Source organism: Eptatretus burgeri, chromosome 16 (genome assembly GCF_056783735.1).
Source record: "Eptatretus burgeri isolate ZD-2024b chromosome 16, Ebu_testis_v1, whole genome shotgun sequence".
NCBI lineage: Eukaryota > Metazoa > Chordata > Myxini > Myxiniformes > Myxinidae > Eptatretus > Eptatretus burgeri.
The window spans coordinates 60,350,890-60,369,864 of record NC_140976.1 but is presented as its reverse complement, the minus strand read 5'-3'; the positions used below and the strand labels follow the sequence as shown (position 1 = coordinate 60,369,864).

General features: G+C 43.6%; 1 protein-coding gene across 6 annotated transcripts in view; it reads right to left on the bottom strand.

The window, feature by feature from the left end:
- Positions 1-6,000: 6,000 nt before the first annotated feature.
- LOC147011158 (paxillin-like) overlaps positions 6,001-18,975 on the bottom strand; it is a 91,899-nt gene continuing 78,924 nt past the window's right edge. For all 6 annotated transcript variants that reach the window (XM_085860005.1, XM_085860006.1, XM_085860004.1 and 3 more), the window contains one exon: positions 6,001-12,148. In XM_085860005.1, coding sequence (XP_085716131.1) covers positions 11,882-12,148 — 267 coding nt within the window. In that variant the 3' untranslated portion in view covers positions 6,001-11,881. The remainder of the gene's footprint in view (positions 12,149-18,975) is intronic.

Below are 18,975 nucleotides of genomic sequence, written 5' to 3'. Positions count from 1 at the left end.
TTCCTATGTTGACAAATTCTGGTCACTAGCAATTTAGGAGGTGACTTGTAGTGTACTTTTCATTGGTGTCAACTTGTTAGTACTTTTACATCATGAACTTTGTTCCATTTACTTGTCCAACCAATGGCAGTCATGTAAGCATGGTTTTAAAAAACAATCTTGTTTCTAACCAATCATTTTTCCCCAGACCACTATCGGGCTCTTTGACCTCCCCTTTGAGGGCCGAGCATGGAGAAAGGCTTGAACAGAAGTATGACGACGCGTCTCTGCCTATCATCTCGCTATTTATACTGTCCTGGAAATGGCTCACAGACTTGAGTTTCACTGGAGTTAAACTAGAGTTCACTGGAGTTAAACTAAAATTCACTGGAGTTAAACAAGAGTTCACTGAAGTTAAACTAAAATTCACTGCAGTTAAACGAGAGTTCACTGGAGTTAAACTAAAATTCAGTGGCATTGAACTGGAGTTCACTGGAGTTAAACTAAGAGTTCACTGGAGTTGAACTAGAGTTCACTGGAGTTAAACTAAAATTCACTGGAGTTAAACTAGAGTTCACTGGAGTTAAACTAAAATTCAGCGGAGTTGAACTAGAGTTCACTGGAGTTAAACTAGAGCTCAATAGAGTGCGCTTTGCACTTTGAACCCACAGCTTCATACCACATGCTGTGTCGCGGCTCTATCTTCAGTGGGTTTTCGTTCCTGACAATCGCAGGACTACTATCATCGAACCCCCTTTGGTGAGCAGCTTAATCTCATGGGCACTGACCATTTATGATGTTCGTGTGCTGAAGAACAAGAACCACAGCTATAAGGACACGGTGATGACAGTTTTATGGATGCTTCGAGATTCCATCCCAGGTTCGACAAGTCAGAGGAGGGTGTACGTACCTCTCGACCATCCTGCCATCCCCACCAGAGCCTTGACTTCTGATGAGTAAAACCATGTTTTGAACATTTCTAAAACACCGACTGGCAAAGCAAACATTGGTTCCAGAAATTGACATTTGAATTATGAACTGATCTACGGTACACTTGCAGTGGTTACATCATGAATTGTTACTCGGTGACCTGAAGTCCATTTGAATCTCCCTGTTGGTATGTTTCAGGTTACTCTGGATTGCAGTGTGTGGTCCAGATACACAGCAATGGAGAACATAAAGGAAAAGTTCGCAACAATGAGCCATCATGTGAAAGTTGCACCAAAACGGTGAGGGAAAAACACCTCTTCCATGAGGTGTTCGGTGGAGGTGGTATGAGGGGAGAGGTGGAGGAAGTGAAGTTTAAATGTATATCATGTCTGTTTTGTCATTTCTGTTCTTCATAATTGGAGATGACCTGTCTGTGTAAGATGGAGATTTCCATTTTGTGTTGGTATTGTATCATCTAGGAATGTGTGGTTATTAATCACCAAAAACCTCGCTGGATCGGCGATAAAGAGCACCCACAACTCTTTACTGGACTCCACTCACTCCGGTGGTGATGTTGAGTGCTGAGGGTCGAGGAAACCACCTGCAGAAACTCTTGAAGTGCTGAGATGGTCACAGACAGTAAATGGGTTCAAAGCTTTTCACAGAAACACCAAACAGTTTCGGAAGTTTCACAATCTTGATTCAGCGACCGGACGTTATCCTGCTTTTCACAAAAGGGGTGAGGGCAACCGGTTAAAGAAGACATCTTCCATGAGGGGATGATTGTAGGAGGAGGGGGATTGGGGAGGAGAGTGGGTCAACGATTCAAGAGTGGAGGTGGTGTGGAATGGAGCACGATGTAACAATGGGAAACATTCTTGAAGGGCTGAAGACAGGAATACAAGAGACTAGAGGGGTAAAGAAATGGAGGTGACCGTTCAGCTTCAAATTGTGGACGCTAACCAGATATGGGATTCTGCAAGAAAACATGAGACCTGGCCAGGCAGGGGAGGATGGAAGGACAAGAGGACATGAACGAGGACAAAACTGAGATCCCACTAACCTGCCTGCGGTGGGAGAGAAGCACACCTTATGACTGGACGTTCTGTTGAGAGATAATTTCACTGATTTTAAGTCTTGACTTTGCTTGAACTTCTGAGCACATATTGACTCAAAGCTGCCAATGGCTCGACAATCCAGCTTTGACCCCTGACTGGCGTACCTTTTATTTCTCATCAAATTGTGTTAACTTTGTCCTTTGTTGACCTCATGCAGGGTGACTGTATTTCTCTAAATACAAAACTCCAAGATAAAGTGAATTTCCTCAAGTCCTCAATGAAGGAATAGTGGAAGACTGCACGAGAAGGTAATTTATTTATTTTGGGGATTAATAATTTAATTTCTTTGATTTCTATCGTAGAAGGTTTCACGACAAACGTATCTCACTCATACTCTGTTTATCTTTTTAGAACTGAGGGCTGAGTTTGAGCAAAATAAAACAGCTTCACAAGAGTCTCATCAATTGGAAAAGATTCCTCTTCGTAGGGTGGCTTAGGGTCAATTTTCAAGACAATCGTTGCAGGGCGGACAAAAGCGCCAAATTTTGCATGAGGCTTCTATTGGCCATGGGAAACAAATTTAGAAGGGGAAGCCCCGATAAAATATTCACGGTATGCGATATACGTAGCAAAATCCAAGATGGGCACCAGGAAAATAAAAAAATCCCATATCTGTGGCTACAGAAATGCTATTGATATGAATTTGGTGTCAAAATAGGGGTTTTCAGAGTCCCGGAATTTGATTTTGTGCATTTCAAGCAAAAAAAAATTTGTTTTTTAAAAATATTTTTATGAATTTTTTGTATTTATACTCAATTTATACTCAACCCTGGACATATCACGTGCTTTTGACACAGTCTGGCACCCTGCACTACTCACCAAACTCTCTTCCCATGGTATTCAAGGCCATCTCCACTCATGGCTCGCAGACTTCCTCTCCTGTCGCAGTCAACATGTGGCCCTAAATGGAGTTCTTTCATCCCCTCTTCCTGTGCAGGCTGGAGTTCCTCAAGGTAGCGTTCTGGGCCCTGTTCTTTTTCTGGTTTTCATCAATGATCTCTCGGACTCTCTGGAAAATCCTCTATTTCTCTTTGCCGACGACTCCACCCTCTGCCGTACCATCTGTCATCCCTCAGACCGGCAAGCAGCAGCTTCTTCGCTCACTGCAGATCTGGATAAAATCACAAACTGGTCCAACACGTGGAACATGTCTTTCAATCCAGACAAATCTCACACTCTCACTATGTCTCTTCGAAAGGACCGTTTACAAAACCCCCCCATCCACTTTCTCAACAATCCTCTGGAAGAAGTCTTTTCTTTCAAGCTTCTAGGTCTCACTATCTGCCATGACCTTTCCTGGGAAAGTCACATTTCCAACCTCTCCTCAAAAGCCAGTCGGCGACTGGGAATCCTCCGTCGTGCTAAGTCCTTCCTCGGCCCTCTTGAGCTCCTGACCACTTACAAAGCTTTTGTCCATAGCCTGATGGAGTACTGCTCTCCCCTCTGGGCTGGTGCTCCTGCCTCCCACCTTTCTCGGCTTCACGCTGTCGAAACCAGGGCATTTAAGATCATCGGCATCTCCCGCAATGAAGCTGAGTCTTTGGGCCTCTCACTCAATCACCGCAGGTTGGTCGGTGGTCTTTCTGTCTTCTACCGACTCCTCTCCAGCCTTGCCCCCCCCCTGCTCTCTCTGCGATTCGTCCCCACCACATTTCCACAGGGCGCTCAAGGTCCGCCAACAACCCCCTTCTGGTAAAACTACCAAAATCACGAATCACTGCTCATCTTCACTCTTTCATTCCTCTTTTTTCCCGCCTTTGGAATAAACTTCCTCACTCTATTCTTTCCCATTCTTCCCTCCAGGCTTTCAAAACAGCTGTTCACCACCACCTCTTATCTTCCCCCATCCAAATCCTCGATCTTTTCTACCCCCGATAATCCACCCAAGCCCACTTCCTTCAATTCCCCTGCTTTCCTTCCTGAAAGTCCCTGAAATGTCCATCTTCTCTTCGCCATGTTCCCCGTCCCATCCCCATCCCTCTCCCTTCCACAGTTCACCTAATGTGTCTGTTCCCCACTGTTTTGTCCCTTCCACTCCCGCCCCTCTTGTCTCATGCCTCCTTGCTGTGAGTTGTGCATTAGCTCTCATACGAGCCTCGACCAAGGTATACAAAAAAATTTAAATTATAAAAAATTATGATAATTTGTTAAAGGTGTTGTTTTTTGGACAAATAATAATCTAAATATTTCTCATTTTCGAGGATGCTTTGCTTCTACATGCCCACAGAGCAGTATACCAAGCTGGAATTTGGGCACAAAGTACTGAGGTGCAGATGGTGTGTCCAGGTCCCCAAGATTTTGGATGGAGAAAAATCAATGACACTTGGGTGCCAACATGGATCACTATCCCTGAAGTATCTTTAGCTTGTAGAGAGCTGATCAAGTGTTGTTGTGAGGGTGACTGTTCACACTGTAAGTGAGGCAAGGCCAACCTCAGCTGCACTCCTCTGTGCAAATGTAAATGTAACCAAGAGGGATACATCACTTTCATGAAAGGCAAGAAAGCCAACTCATATCAGTTGTTGTGCTGCTTATTTTGGTATATTAATTGACTTATATGAATGTTCGCAGTGAAAACTGAAATTCACAGCAGGGGGGTTCGAGGGAGCTTCACTCATGATGAAAGTAGTACTCACATAGTATGAAAGGGGAATGTTAAAGGAAACTACGAATCAGCTCTTGCAGAACAGCTGCAGAGTGATAACTGGGTGGCTCTCGCTATTTCTTGTCTGCAAAGTGCGAAGCTGTCTTATTTTAAGCTTTCCTTCATTTTTTCAGTAGACTTCTGGCTTGTTCGTCATACTGTTTCTTCTGTTTTATTTTGACAATACTTCTTTTGAGCCAGTTTGTTAAAATTTCCATCACACTCTGCCACATTAATAGAGTTTCACATTGCTTTGAAACCACCTCAATTAATTCCAAGGTTTTCCAGCTAAGGGTGTCAGTAAGGAAATTGTTGTTGCTCAGTTACCTGGAATTTCCTATTGCTAGTTAACCTTGTGGGGTTGGTTTCGATGGTGGCAAAATTGGTGGACTCGCCGCTCCCCCCCCCACCCCAAGAGTGAAACCCCCGTCATACCCGCTCACCCCCCCACCCCCCACCCCCCCAAGAGTGAAATATGGTGTCAATACTCAATACCCCCTCTCTTCAGAAGAGATCAGCGGTTAGACCACTTGCACTATTGCACATGTACATGTGAAGATTGCAAGTCATCTCCAGATTGGCCGAGCTGTTTTTGATTATATAATGGTCAGATGTACACACATACAGAGAATTCCCTTGTGTTAATATAAGTAAAAACACCCGCTCCCTCCTGCCCCTCCTGCTATGGTGACCAGCTTACAGAGTGACCCTCACCTTCACAGTGAGGTGGGGGGGGGCTGGGGGAGGGGTGAGGATGTGGATATTTTATTGTGCCAATGACCTGACCCTGGGTAACCCCAGTATGCAAAATTTGGTGGAGACTGGCCTAGCCATATTTTTTCTATGATTTGTCAGACGTATGCACAGTCATACATACATACATACATACATACATAATTACCTTATTTTAGAGAGTAGGGTTATGATTGCCTCTGAGCTATCTATCTCGCCTGGGTTCAAATCCTGACGCAGCTATAAACCGTCATCCCGGTGTTTCGCAGGCAGGGTGATTTACATCAGTATGTCTGTCGTCCCTCGGATGTATGTTAAACTGGGCGTCCCATCTGCCGGCATTAGTTGGTTGACGTTAAAGATCCCACAGAGTCCTTTAGGAGAGCTATCACCAGCACCCTGACCAAATTACAAATCCCTGACCTGACTGACTGCTGTGAAGGCAATGGTAAACCACCCAATGTGCTAAGAAACTGCTTCGGCACCATCGATGCTCTGTCAAGAGTACAGTATAGTACATCTCATCAAATCACAATTACCATACTCCAACTTGTTAAAGTCCTGTGTGAGCTTTATGTTTTCAAATAAAAGGCCAGAAACTGGAAATATATTTATTGTACCAAAACAACATTTAAAATCGGTCCACAACGTTGGTTAAACCGTGGAGGATAAATCAAACCCTTGATATTATGACGCTGATATGAAGAAATACAGATTCACACTGTGATTTTGCTTCTAATAAATTTATCAATCAATCATTTCATCCCAATCTTACGTTATTCATTCAAATCCTTCTTGTTTGCCTTCATTTAGAAATAACACTGAAATGAACCATCAATTTCTCTTTACGCATTTAAATGTTGCATTCCTACCCATACAAGAAAATGAAGTTAGAAACCAAAATAATTTTTTTGACACATTAATGCTTCTTTTTTTTAACGAGAAAAGTTATAACAAAATTGCTCAATTCAATGCACCAAGAGGTTAAAAAAAAGAAAGAAAGAAAGAAAGCAAGGCTAACAATGTATTTCAATTTTAAACACAAAATACGAGCAAATTTTACGAAAAGCAGGAAAACAAAAAAATTGCAAAGCATCATCTTCTCTCGGTATGTTTAACGGACTCACTGCGCTCTTCCAAATGCTGCCGGCCTTTGTTTTTACTCCTCACAAGCCGGCACGCCGTTTGGCACTTTGTGCTTTGAAGCCTCACGTACATTGTGCGGCCTTTTACACTCGTATCTTCACTCGTCGACGCACAACAAGCACACATCAATATCCATCACAAGCTAAAACGGATAGTCAAACATGAATATATCAACAAATGTTATAACTGACAAAATATACGCACAATAAAATCCTGCAAAATGTGATATATATATATATATATATATATATATATATATATATATATATATATATATATATATATATATATATATATATATATATATATATATATATATATATATATTCAATATAATGCTGCAGTGTGCGTGCGTGCGTGCGTGTGTGTTTGTGTGTACATTAAGGCACAATAATAAAGATCATTGTAAATCAGCCTGAGCAAATCCTAACACATGACAAACGTCAGGATTATCCTGTGGTTCAGAATTCCATCTGTGCATCTGCTGCAGCAATGGTCAATGGAAAAGAAAACAACCTTTGGACTTCTTGCTCCTGAGGTTTCAAACTACAACTGGCAAACATCCCTTCAAATAATCTATCTACAGGAAATTAACTCTGATTAACAATGCAGAATTTCCAACATGATCTTATCAACCAAAGGAAATGCCTTCCCGATGTTTAAAAAAAAAAAGGTATTTAAAATATATTGGTACAAAGTATACCAGATTTCCTAACATTATTGGCATTTTCCTTGCAAAGCTAGCCAGCCGTTACACTATGGTATTTAAAATATATTGGAACAAAGTATACCAGATCTCCTAACATTATTGGCATTTTCCTTGCAAAGCCAGCCAGCCGTTACACTATGGTATTTAAAAATCCCTTTGCATACCTGGTAATCGTACCGTGAACATTTTGCAACCTCCTGTACTGTTCATGACTTATAAACCATAAAGGTGACGAGACAGCAACTACGATGAATAGCGGCTGAAAAAACAGAGAATCTGGATAGTAATACAGTACGCGTACACCTTCCTCAAAATAATTTCTTTTTTGACAAATGAAAAGGTACGTAAACTTCCGGGAAGTTTAAACACGTCCGACACCATAGGAAACGACCAGATACATCCTCTCATCGAAATAGTGAAAAGTGTTTGGACTATCTGCTGGTAAAGTGTGCACTTGTTATTATTTTATATATATATAACATTATTTTAACCAATGATATCATCAATTCCTGGCTGCCTTGGTTACCATGAAATGTTATCATAGTTATCTACCTCCGTCAAAAGAAACAGCATCATGAGGGGGCCCTGGGAAAGATGCTTAATGTTTGTTCAATTTGAATGCGTTATTTCTTCATTGATTAAAAGGGTACACTGTGTTATAGTTTAAAATGCAAATCGATTTGTTTTTTGTTGAGAAACAATTACATATCAAACACTCCATCAAATAATATTGTTGATACTTCTTCGGTTTGTTTTAGAAATGGAAAAACAAATGGAAGAAAATGGCATTTTTAACGGAGTAACGGTGATATTCGGTATCTGACATAGTTTCATTTTGATACGGATGCAATGTATGTTATTGTACTTAGCTGCACTACAAATGCATCAAACATCAAGCCATGTATGTTTGAAATACATCCTGCCGCGATGCTATAGGCTGGTATTTAAAAGTTGCACCTCACATGGTGATAACATGTGCTCTGCAACACTTGTGTACATTAACGCTGCTCCCGAGCATTCCCATTGGGAAATGTACGACGTTTCTTCACAAATGTTAACGGAGCGAAACATGCTCTACGCCAGGAAGGGCATTGTTTTATCACTTGGCACTAGTTGCAGGATTTTTTTTTAACCTTTTTAGAAAGCCGAGTGGCAAGATAAGCAATGACAATGTGAAAACATGCAGTTGGATGATGCCGATGCAAGTGGAATTCGTAGTTCCTTCATAACTATACCAATGTGTCTTAAAAAATAAATTTAAATAGAGTAAGCAGCAGAATATATTTTTCTAAAACAAAAAGCAGATTTCATTCACTAACTTGCAAGCTCATGGGCCCGAGGCCTATTTGTAGGTCCAATTTGTAAAAAAAATATTTTGAGGTTCTAAAAACGAGGAAACAGGTTCAGTAAGGGTTCATTGAAATCACTTGCCAGGAGCCAATCACAGTGCACCTAGCCTCGCACAGCCAATCAGCAGCATCTCGAAACTTGTCACCAAACCACATGAAGCATTCTTGCTTCTTTTGTTTTGTTCACGCTGTTTTGTTCAAAGTTCACGCTGTTTTGTCTCAGCATTTATCGATGTGAATAATGAAAATGTTTTTGTCCAAATCTATTATTTCTTGATCCCGCACTGTTTATGTCCTTGGCGATTTATGTGGTACCATTTTCAACTTTATGTGACCAGTGGTTTGGGAGGAGATGCAAAAAATGACACGAACATTGGATCTTATCATATAGATAAAACACCCTGGAAATGTCCGTGCTTGTCCGCTGTCGCATCCCCACTGCTCTACCCTCCACATCCCTACCACAGTGAATTTAATTTGATAAACTGTGAGATTTAAGTAATGTGGTGCCAATGTAGTACAGGCTTGGTGGACAAAATGGCCTCTTCCGTCCAAGTTCCTCGTGAATCTATTTAATACATACGACTACGCTTGAACCCTGGAGAGAAAAACGCTTCCGAATGTCCCAGGTGTCTTATATCAGCAATCTTGGTGGACGTCTACAAATTGCATACTCGTGTACAAATTGCATACACATGCTTTGTGTGGGCAGTTATTGGTATCAATGTGAATAATGAAAATGTTTTTGTTCAAATCAAATTTTTTTTTGTCTGCCAAGGTCCTTGGTCGTTATTAAATATGATACTATTTTCAACTTTGTGCGACTGGATGTTATTACTGCATATAGATGAGAATGCTAATTGAGATATGAAAAGATAACACAGTGTGTCCCTTAAAGAAAGGAAAACATCCATATAAACAGGAATAGTAAATCATGATATGAGATAGTTCTTGATTTTTAACTGAATTTTATCATTCAAAGAAAAACTTCCAAACTAAGGCCAATGTATTATGTGAATGGGAGGATGTCACCCATATATATATATATATATATATATATATATATATATATATATATATATATATATATATATATATATATATATATATATATATATATGTACTGCATACTGTACGTATACTGTATATGAGAAAAGACATTCTCAAGATAAATTTGATGAGTCCAGACACAGGAAGGTGTGTGTCCCACCCTTTAAGGAAGAAATTTCACGACTTCCTGCAAGCCGAGCTTTCAATAAGCAGAATGCGCAAATGTAATGTCGCGTTGCCCAGTACAGTGCGAGAAGCAAATATTTTGTTGGAACTTTTTCTTTGAAAAGTAATAAAAACAAATTTGACATGCCTCTTACAATTGTGTGGTTGTCCAAGCACTCACTGCAAGACACTGTGGAAGGAATCGGGTGCATGGAGTTCAATTGGAAAAAGAAAAAGGACATGGTAAATAATTCCATCCATCCCAAGATGCTATACTCCGGTGTTTCGCTCCCTGTGTGGTGTCTGGTTCATCTTAGAACCATCTTGATTAGCATTTGAGCAATATAAAATGTTCAGTGGGTCAGAATCAAGTTCTTAATGAAAGACGAATGTATCGATAGACACGCCCGACCACCTCGTTGAATTCAATACTTCCTTTACTCTAAAGGGGACGTTTCAAGAGCATCACATCACTATGACTGAGCAGGTGATAAAAACATCGACTTTGTGAGACTATCGGCAATGTCCACCACCGCTTCAACACGAGACGTGCCCCCCCCCCCCCCGATAACTTGCTTGCCGTTAAATTGACTGCGCGCAGCTTCGTGACAAGGTGGTACTGTCGGATTATGGATCGATTCGGATGAAACCCCCAATTGTTTTCAAAGTTTATTTTGTCGTTCATATACTGTGCAAGCTGGTCTGATCAAAGGTTTCCATTTTGCAACATTCGAGTCGATTATACTATATCGCCGAAACGAGTGTGTTTTGTGCATATACGTCATACTTGTAAAAGTTTTAAGAACTGGTCACTCCTCAGCTGTGAGAATCTTGTTCCTAAAGCATGTTGACCTCCTTGAGTATGAGCTATAACCGACCAGTGTTCTTTGTGTTTGGAGGTGAAGGACAGTGTGGCATGAAAAGCACAAGGTTATTGAGAGGGGATTTGGTGCACGTGTACCAGAGACAAAATTTGTCGGTGTATTTTGTTGTTTTTTTAAATTGTCCTCTTGTGTGAGGAAACATTTTCAGCAACAAAATTCTATTTTGAGCACCTTTACTCATTTCAAGCATCATCTTCCATTGGAGACTGGAAGAGGCTAATGTGCACCAATTAGCTCAAGGTTGCAATACAATGTCCCTCACATCCAACCAATCTCCTCATTATTGGGGAATACTTATAATACATTGTCATTATTTTTTACCGCTGCCACTGAAGGTGGATGGAGGTTATGTTTTCACCCTTATTTGTTTGTCTGTCTGTGAGCAGGATGTCTCAAAAAGTTCTGGATGGATTTAGGTGAAACTGGTGGACAGGTTGGGTATGTGTCAAGTGTATACTATATATAGCACGATATCACGATATCTCAAACTATATATAGCACGATATCTCAAAAGGTTATAAACGGATTATGACAAAACTTGGTGGATGAGTTGGGTGACAAGAACAAGCCGATTCGATTTTAGTTAAGGTCCGGATTCAGATCCGGCCTATCGGTGGGATACAAAACATAAACGATTCAGCCTAGCGGAGGTGTGTGCTCTCCTGAGTGACGTTCTAGTTATTGAATGCGTTATAACAAAGTTTTTTTTCACAATTTTTAAACTGTCCATTCAATAAACACGATAAAGACGTTAATGTACGAGGAATAATTGTTCTGCCAGGTTTATAACTGAAAAGCTTCAGGGTAACGCAACTTGCTACTTTCACACGGGACATGTTTCCTCTGTTTCCCAAACAATCCGAGTGATCCACAGTGAAACAATGCAGTCGGTGTTTGTATGGTGGAACGCTACAATGTTTTTTCAGCAAAACTCTATCACAATGCTTCTTTGTTTTCCTTCTCAGAACACAATGGCAGCACTACTCTTTGGTCACAACGTCAAAGTGACATGATGCTCATGAAACGGGCTCCTAAAAGCCCCCTATCCCATCCCAAAATTGGTAAGCTTTAATATATTTGGAGAGAAAATAAGAAAGTCAATTTTGTGAAAATAATCTTTTGAGGGTTATGAAAATGTTGAAACTGTGTGTTTTCAAGGGAAATTCTGCACAAATTCAACCAAAGAGCTTCACAAAACATGGATGACAGTATGGCTTGTCATTTTGCTCCTTAAAGGTCCCCTTGTTCAGCTGCTTGGTGCAGAAGGCACAGGTGAAGTGCTCAGGATGGAACTTGTGACCCATCGCTGAGATGCAGCGGCCGGTGATCGGCTTTTGACAGCCTGCACAGAGTGAGCCACGGCGGGCGTGGTAATGCAGCTCGCAATAGGGCTGCGCATCCAGCTCGAAGAAGCAACCGTTTATGAAAGGTGTGTAGCATTCCTGCAGGTACAACACATGATGTAACACAATTATGCCTTGAGGTTTAGTAGGAGCATTGAAAACCCTGCATTAGATGAATATTTGAGCTCAGAAAGTTGTGAATACAAGCATTTGGTCAAGATTTCTGGGGGAAAAAAGGAATAGGAAAGTTGGAGGGTGTATGTTGGTAGAACAGTGCGATTTGATGAAGGCACCAGGGGAGGAGAGGAGATTAGGACCATACTCTGTGCAGAGCATTGGTGCTGCTTAAGCAGTCTCCTTGGCGATTGGGCACAATCCTGGACGGGTCGCCACTCCGACACAGTGTACCAGCAAGCTGGCACTCATTTTGCCGACCTCGGAAGGATGAAAGGCCGAGTTAACCCCACCGAGTATCAATTCAACAGCTAAATGGGATTTGAACTCAGGACCCTAGGATCCAAAGCCCACCACTCTAACCATTAAGCCAACACCAGGCATACCAGGAGAGGACAGAAATGTAATGTAGGTAGAGAATGATCAGTGATTGTTTAAAGGATCAATAACATCACTGAAAGCAGTGCACCTGCCTATTCGTGACTATCGGAGGTACAAATCTGCTGACATGAACAAAATGGATTGCATGGACTACATTGGACTTTCAGGACAACAAATATGGCACAACATATCACAATTATAATGGCCAGTCACTTCGTAACGACCAATTAACAATTTTGGGACAAAAGCACAATCACAAATGACTGGTTAAATCAGCATGGAGAAGAATCAACAACCCCAGCATCGCTGGGCCTCTACAAGACCAAATAATTCCATTCCATGAAAGCTGCGTAGAGAAATGTACAACTCCCAGTGGCCGCATTGTGAAGCCAGGGAAAAATTTCATTCTCTGTCAATTATATTTGAAGGAGAGTGACCTCAACACCACCGAATCAGGTTGTTTGCACAGGCCAACTGGCAGGGACTGCAGTGCAATCTGCCCTCTCACAAAAGGAATGTGCTGCTGAAACTGATATTGATTCATCCTGGGAATACTTCAACAAGAGTGTACTCCCTCTCCTCCACCGGTTTATTCCATCCCATCTGTGGCTATTATATCTATCCTCTGAGCCCAGGTGCAATGAATTATGTGGCAAGGCAGTTGTCGTAAAGCAGCGGGAAGACGAACCCGAGAGAGGACAACTTTAAGTCACTCCATAAGGCCGGCAACAGGCGTGTCTATCCTTAGACTAGCCATAAGCATAATCCTGCAAATCTAATTCAATCCTTGCTCTTCCATGAGCTAAACAAGTAACAGCCTTTCGTGAGCCTCTCTCCTGCAGAAATAGAGAGGGGGGAAAAAAAAAATCGAGCCAAAAACTCCATCTAGCCTCCCTTCCTCAATTTCCTGCTCACACCTTGTCAAGTCCATCTGTGGTGTATGCTTCCACAGCACCTCCTCCCTCACCTCAAACAGCACCACCCAGACTCTGCGAGAGATGAGACAAAATGTCTCAATTCAGTGTTTGCTTCCGAATCTCATGTGTCAAAGCCATCCTCGTCTGTCCCGTTGTGGCACTGTCAACTGGACTTTGTGTCTTTCTCACCAAAGAAAGTAGGCAACGTTTGGTCCAGCCCCAATTCTGCATTGACGATGGGCCCAGTCCCTATGTTCTCAAATCCTGCTCCACTGGTCTTGCTTCTCTTCTGTCTGCTCTCTTCAGCCTGTTTTTCTCCTTTGGCCAAATCACATTTACCAGGAAGTTGGCGAAAATAACTCCTATTCACAAGAAGGGGAAAGAAGCAGATCCTATCACCAACAGGATAGTTTTTCAAGTGATTCTTCGGCATCGAGAGAGAGGGCCAAAAACGATGAACAACTATAGCACAACATCGCAAAAAGTGATGGACGGATTCGGACAAAAATTGGTGGAAGAGTTGGATAGGTAACACAAACAAGCCAAATACATTTTGGTTAAGGCCCGGGTGGAGATCCAGCCGATCATTGGGATGCAAAACGTAAACTGTTCAACCTGGCAGAGGTATGCGCTCTCCCGAGTGCCGTTGTAGTTCTTTCTGTGGCTTGCCAGGGGGACGAGCCTTGTCTAAGATTCGATTACAAGATGTCTTGTTCACATGTTCCCCTTATGTTGAGTTGCGCAAGGCTGGGTGCGAAGCGGGTGAAACAGCACTTTTCTCTGACTTCTTCTTTTTCTTCCATATGCAGCAAATGGCTTTGCTTTGGGTGCAACTGTGCTACTACTGCAGTGCCCCCTGCAGGTTAGAGCTGGGATTTGGCTATGGTGCCAGCGATAGCTCGCCTACTCTTCATGAAGATCACTGTGGGATCTTTAACATCCACAGACTCATGCTGGCTGACAGGATGCCCAGTTTAACGTTTATCTTAGGGACGGCACACACATTGATGAAGCGCCCTGCCTGCAAAACATCAGGATAACAGTTTATAGCTGAGAGTCAAACTCAGGCTGGAGAGTTCAGAGGTGTGTACGTTCCTTGCCACCAACAAAGAGACAAGGCCCTTCCTCCCAGCTGTCCACCAGCATGTGTGAGGTGCGAATTGGACCCTTCCCATCGCATGATTAGTTCGATGCTCACGTCAGTGATTAGTTCGCTGCGCCCAGGTCGGAGATACCACTGTGGCTATGGATTAGTTAGCGTTGGGCCAGGGGGAGGTGGAGACACGGCTCGTTCTAGGGGGAACATGGTGATTGGTTGCGTGCCGTCAGTCAGCATTGAGGGGGAGCTCATAATAAAAAATGTGTGCGTGCCCATCACCAATGCTGTTGCATGCAAGCCCACCCCCTCTCCTAGGTGAGAGAGTCACATGATATACAGTATGACATTGAATCATCCAAAGTGCAGTTAATTCATGTTTTTGCAGGAATTTGATGAAAAATTGAGAGTTGTTATTGTGATGACTATTGTGATTACTTCAGCAAAACATAGCTCCTGACCTAGGGGTAAGTACACAACTTCGTAGGGAACTCTGGGTACTGTTAACACCATATTTGTGACGTTGCTCTTCTGTATGCAGTCAGCAGGGCAATTAAGAAGAAATTTCCCCAACCCCATAGGATATCAACCCACATGCTTTATCCGTGCTCTATCCTCTTTATGCGGAGTGTCAAGCGAGGAACTGGCACATACCATTCTTAAAGGCTTTGGTACGACTCATCGGAGGTCAGAATCGAATCACCGACCTCACAGAATCAGAGTGGATGCTATAACCATTATAACACAGAGTCTGGATTTATCTCTTTTCCTAATTTTATAAACAACAGTGAACAGCATGTTGCTAGTTAATGACCTCTTCCTAGGATGTTACTTGTAAACCCAAATGTTTAAGTGGTTGCTGGGAAGTGAGGTTCACAGCAATCTGTGCTGTACATTTTATTGTGCATTCGATCTACAAACGTGCAAAGTGGACGTATGTTCATGGATGTAGTGTCTTTAACACTCAGAAGTTGTCGATTTATTGCATAATTTTTGGAGCAGGAGGGGGAAATCCATGTATCACACCTTTTTGATGAAATGATGTGTCCAAGGAAAGTATCTATTTGTTAAAATCCTCAACTGCATGTGAAAATAATCAAATGGTGTCGTGATGAGTGCATTTTAATATGGATGATAAGGTGATGGACATGGTGCAGAGCATCTCATGTTCGTATTGTTTTAATACAAAATAATTGGGTTGTTATTCATAATTTAATCCGAAACGAGAGAAAAGTCTACAGCGCGCCATCACAAATCCCCATGCTTCCCACCTAACGCAGAGATGAAAGATGGCAAAAGGTTCCACCAGGTCAGGTCAGGTATGGGAGCATGCGCCAGAGCAGTGCGTCGCTGCGTCCACTTTCCGCCGGTACTCCAGGGGCCTCCATCTGGCCATCCTTGGCCCATCCCCATCTCCTTGAGATGCTGATCAACCCACTGCAACCATGTGGCATGTGGTCAGCCCATTTGCCAACTCCACTCGCAAAGCTCCCTTGCTTAGAGAATCTGGTGCACACCTCATATCCCTTGCCGACCCCCACGGCCACTCCTCCACCATCACGCCCATCATGCATCATCATCATGCCCCTCCCCGTGGGCATGACTACACCACAGATCAGCGTCAGGAAAACGAGCCACATGTCCATACAGCCGCAGATGATGCTCACGGACTATGCAGGTAACAAATCTCATTTGAGTCTCTCTCAGCAACTGCTCATTGGACACAAAGTCCGACCAGTAATAGCCAATGATTCTCTGAAGAGACCTGGTACCAAAGGAATTAAGTCTCTGTCTCACATCCTTGGTCAGAGTCCAAGTCTCACATCTGTAGAGCAAGACTAGAAGCACCAAGGACCTGAAGAATTGGACCGGCAGCACAGGTACCGGCAGCACCACACCCCATTATCCAGTGAATCCATGACTCCCCAGGCCCGACCCAGATGTCCATTAACCTCTGACTCACAGTCAGCAGAGACATGAATATCACTGCCAAGGTAAGTGAATCTCTCCGTGACCTCAACATCCTCACCACAAACAGGTACAGACAGGATAGCAGCATCCAAAATGTCATTGAAAGCCTGGAACTTAGTTTTGACCCAGGAAACACGTAATCCCACTGGCTCTGACTTCTCATTCAGCACCTCAAGGGTCCCCAAAAGGATATCTGGAGTGTCCGCAAAGATGACTGCATCATCTGCGAAATCAAGTTCAGAGATCTTGACATTCCCAAACGATGGACCACAGCTTGATCTCTCCGACATCCTCCCGAGAATCCAGTCCATACAAGCACTGAAAAGTGTGGGGGCCAGTACACACCCCTGATGAACTCCACTAACAACGGGAAATAAGTCAGAGAAGGCACCACCACATCTCACACCACTCTAAGTACCAGAGTAGAGTTCAGACATCAGATCGATCAGTTTTCGTGGCACCCCACGAAGACCAAGAACCCTCCAGAGGGCATCCCGATTCACTGAATCAAATGCTTTATGGAGATCAACATAAGCTGCAGGCAGCCCCTGCCAAAACTTTCATCTGCATTCGGTGAGGAACCGAAGAGCAAGGATACGGTCAATCGTTGACCTTTTTGGTGTAAAGCATGACTGCTCTGGGTGCTGGTACTCAAGCAGATGGTGGCGAACCCTATCAAGAATTATCCGAGGAAAGACCTTGTCCGGCACGAAGAGCAGCGTCACCCCTCGGTAGTTGTTGCAGTCCTGGCGATCACCCTTCCCTTTCCAGAGAGGGACAACAAGGCCCCTCTTCCAATCAGTTGGGATTATGCTTGTGTTCCAGGCAGAGCACAAAACTGCATGCAACGACAAGAGTGCAGCATTTCCACCAGCCTTGAGAAGCTCAGCATGGATGCCATAGATCCCTGGAGCTTTACCCCATTTCAACCGGTTCACCACTGCCTGTGTTTCCACAAATGAAGGTGGACCACAGTTGATTGGAGAGTCAGCAATAGGGATAGTAACACCCCTGACATCCAACTCAATTGCTGGTGGGTCAGCCGGACACAGCCGCTCAATGTAACTGGGCCAGCGGGCCTTCACTTTGGACTCCTCTGTCAAGAGCCAACCACCCTCCGCTCTAACTGCAGTGCACCGAGGGATGGGCTTGGAGGAATGCAATGCGTGAATTCCCCTGAAAGCGGGACGAGAATCACTTGACCACAGGTGTTGCTCTACCCCCTCACAGATCCCTTGCACGTAGGCCTCCTTGTCCTCCTTCAGCACACATCCAGTTTTATGCCTCAATTCCCTGAACAGCTCAGCTCTGCCATGAAGCCTGGCCCTGCGACTCTGATAAATGGTATCCAGTGTCCCTTGAGACAAAATTCTTCTTCGCCCTCCGGTGACTTCCAAGACATCCACCGGCAACATCAAGGATGGTGGTCTTGAAGGCACTCCACAACTCTTCAGGATTTCCAAAAGCACCCAGACCCCCCAAACATCCAGCCTAGGTTGGGATGGTACCATTCTACCAGATTTAAGCTGCAACTTCAGGGTTGCCACAGCAAGCCTGTGGTCGGTATTGAGGAACTGAGCACTCCGGTAGACCCTGCAGTTCTGGATCATCCTCCAGCGACCATCAACGAGGACATGGTCAATCTCCTTTTCCACACTGCCAGCGTTGGAATACCAAGTCCAGTGATGAGCTTGTGGGCGCTGAAACCATGAACCAGCCACCCTAAGTCTTTGACTTTTTGCAAAGTCAAGGAACTTAGTACGATTCCGGTTCACAGTTCCAGTCCCATGGGGACCAACATACATCTCATAACCATCCCCATCAGTGCCAGTCGATGCACTGAAATCCCCCAAGATGAGAAGAGTATCTCGCCTGAGGCACTGATCAACCACAGACTCGAGCGTGGCATAGAATGCGTATTTCACGGTGAAATCACTCGCCTCAGTCGGAGCATCAACAGAGACCAGGGAAATGACACCTAAGGAGTGACGAATCTCGAAGTCTCATAATACGCTCGTTGACCGGTGTTACCTCAATTATCATTGGAGTCAGCTTATTGTACACAGCTACAGCAACTCCTTGGACATGGTAACCATCAGAGATACGACCCCAATAGTAGGTGTAACCACCCATCATGATCTCGCCACTATCCGGTGTCCGAACCTCAGAGAGAGCTGCAATACCGATGTCCAAACGCTTGAGCTCAGATGACAACAGAGACAGGTGATCATCCTCTCTTTGGGATCAGACATTCCAGGTACCCACCCGAAGGGACCACCTCAGGTTTACCAAAGGAGACCGCCGTCTGGTGGATGACACCTCAGCACCAGACACAGTTGGGCACTAGATATGGATGGCCGTTGACTCACACGGAGCTCCTCCACCCT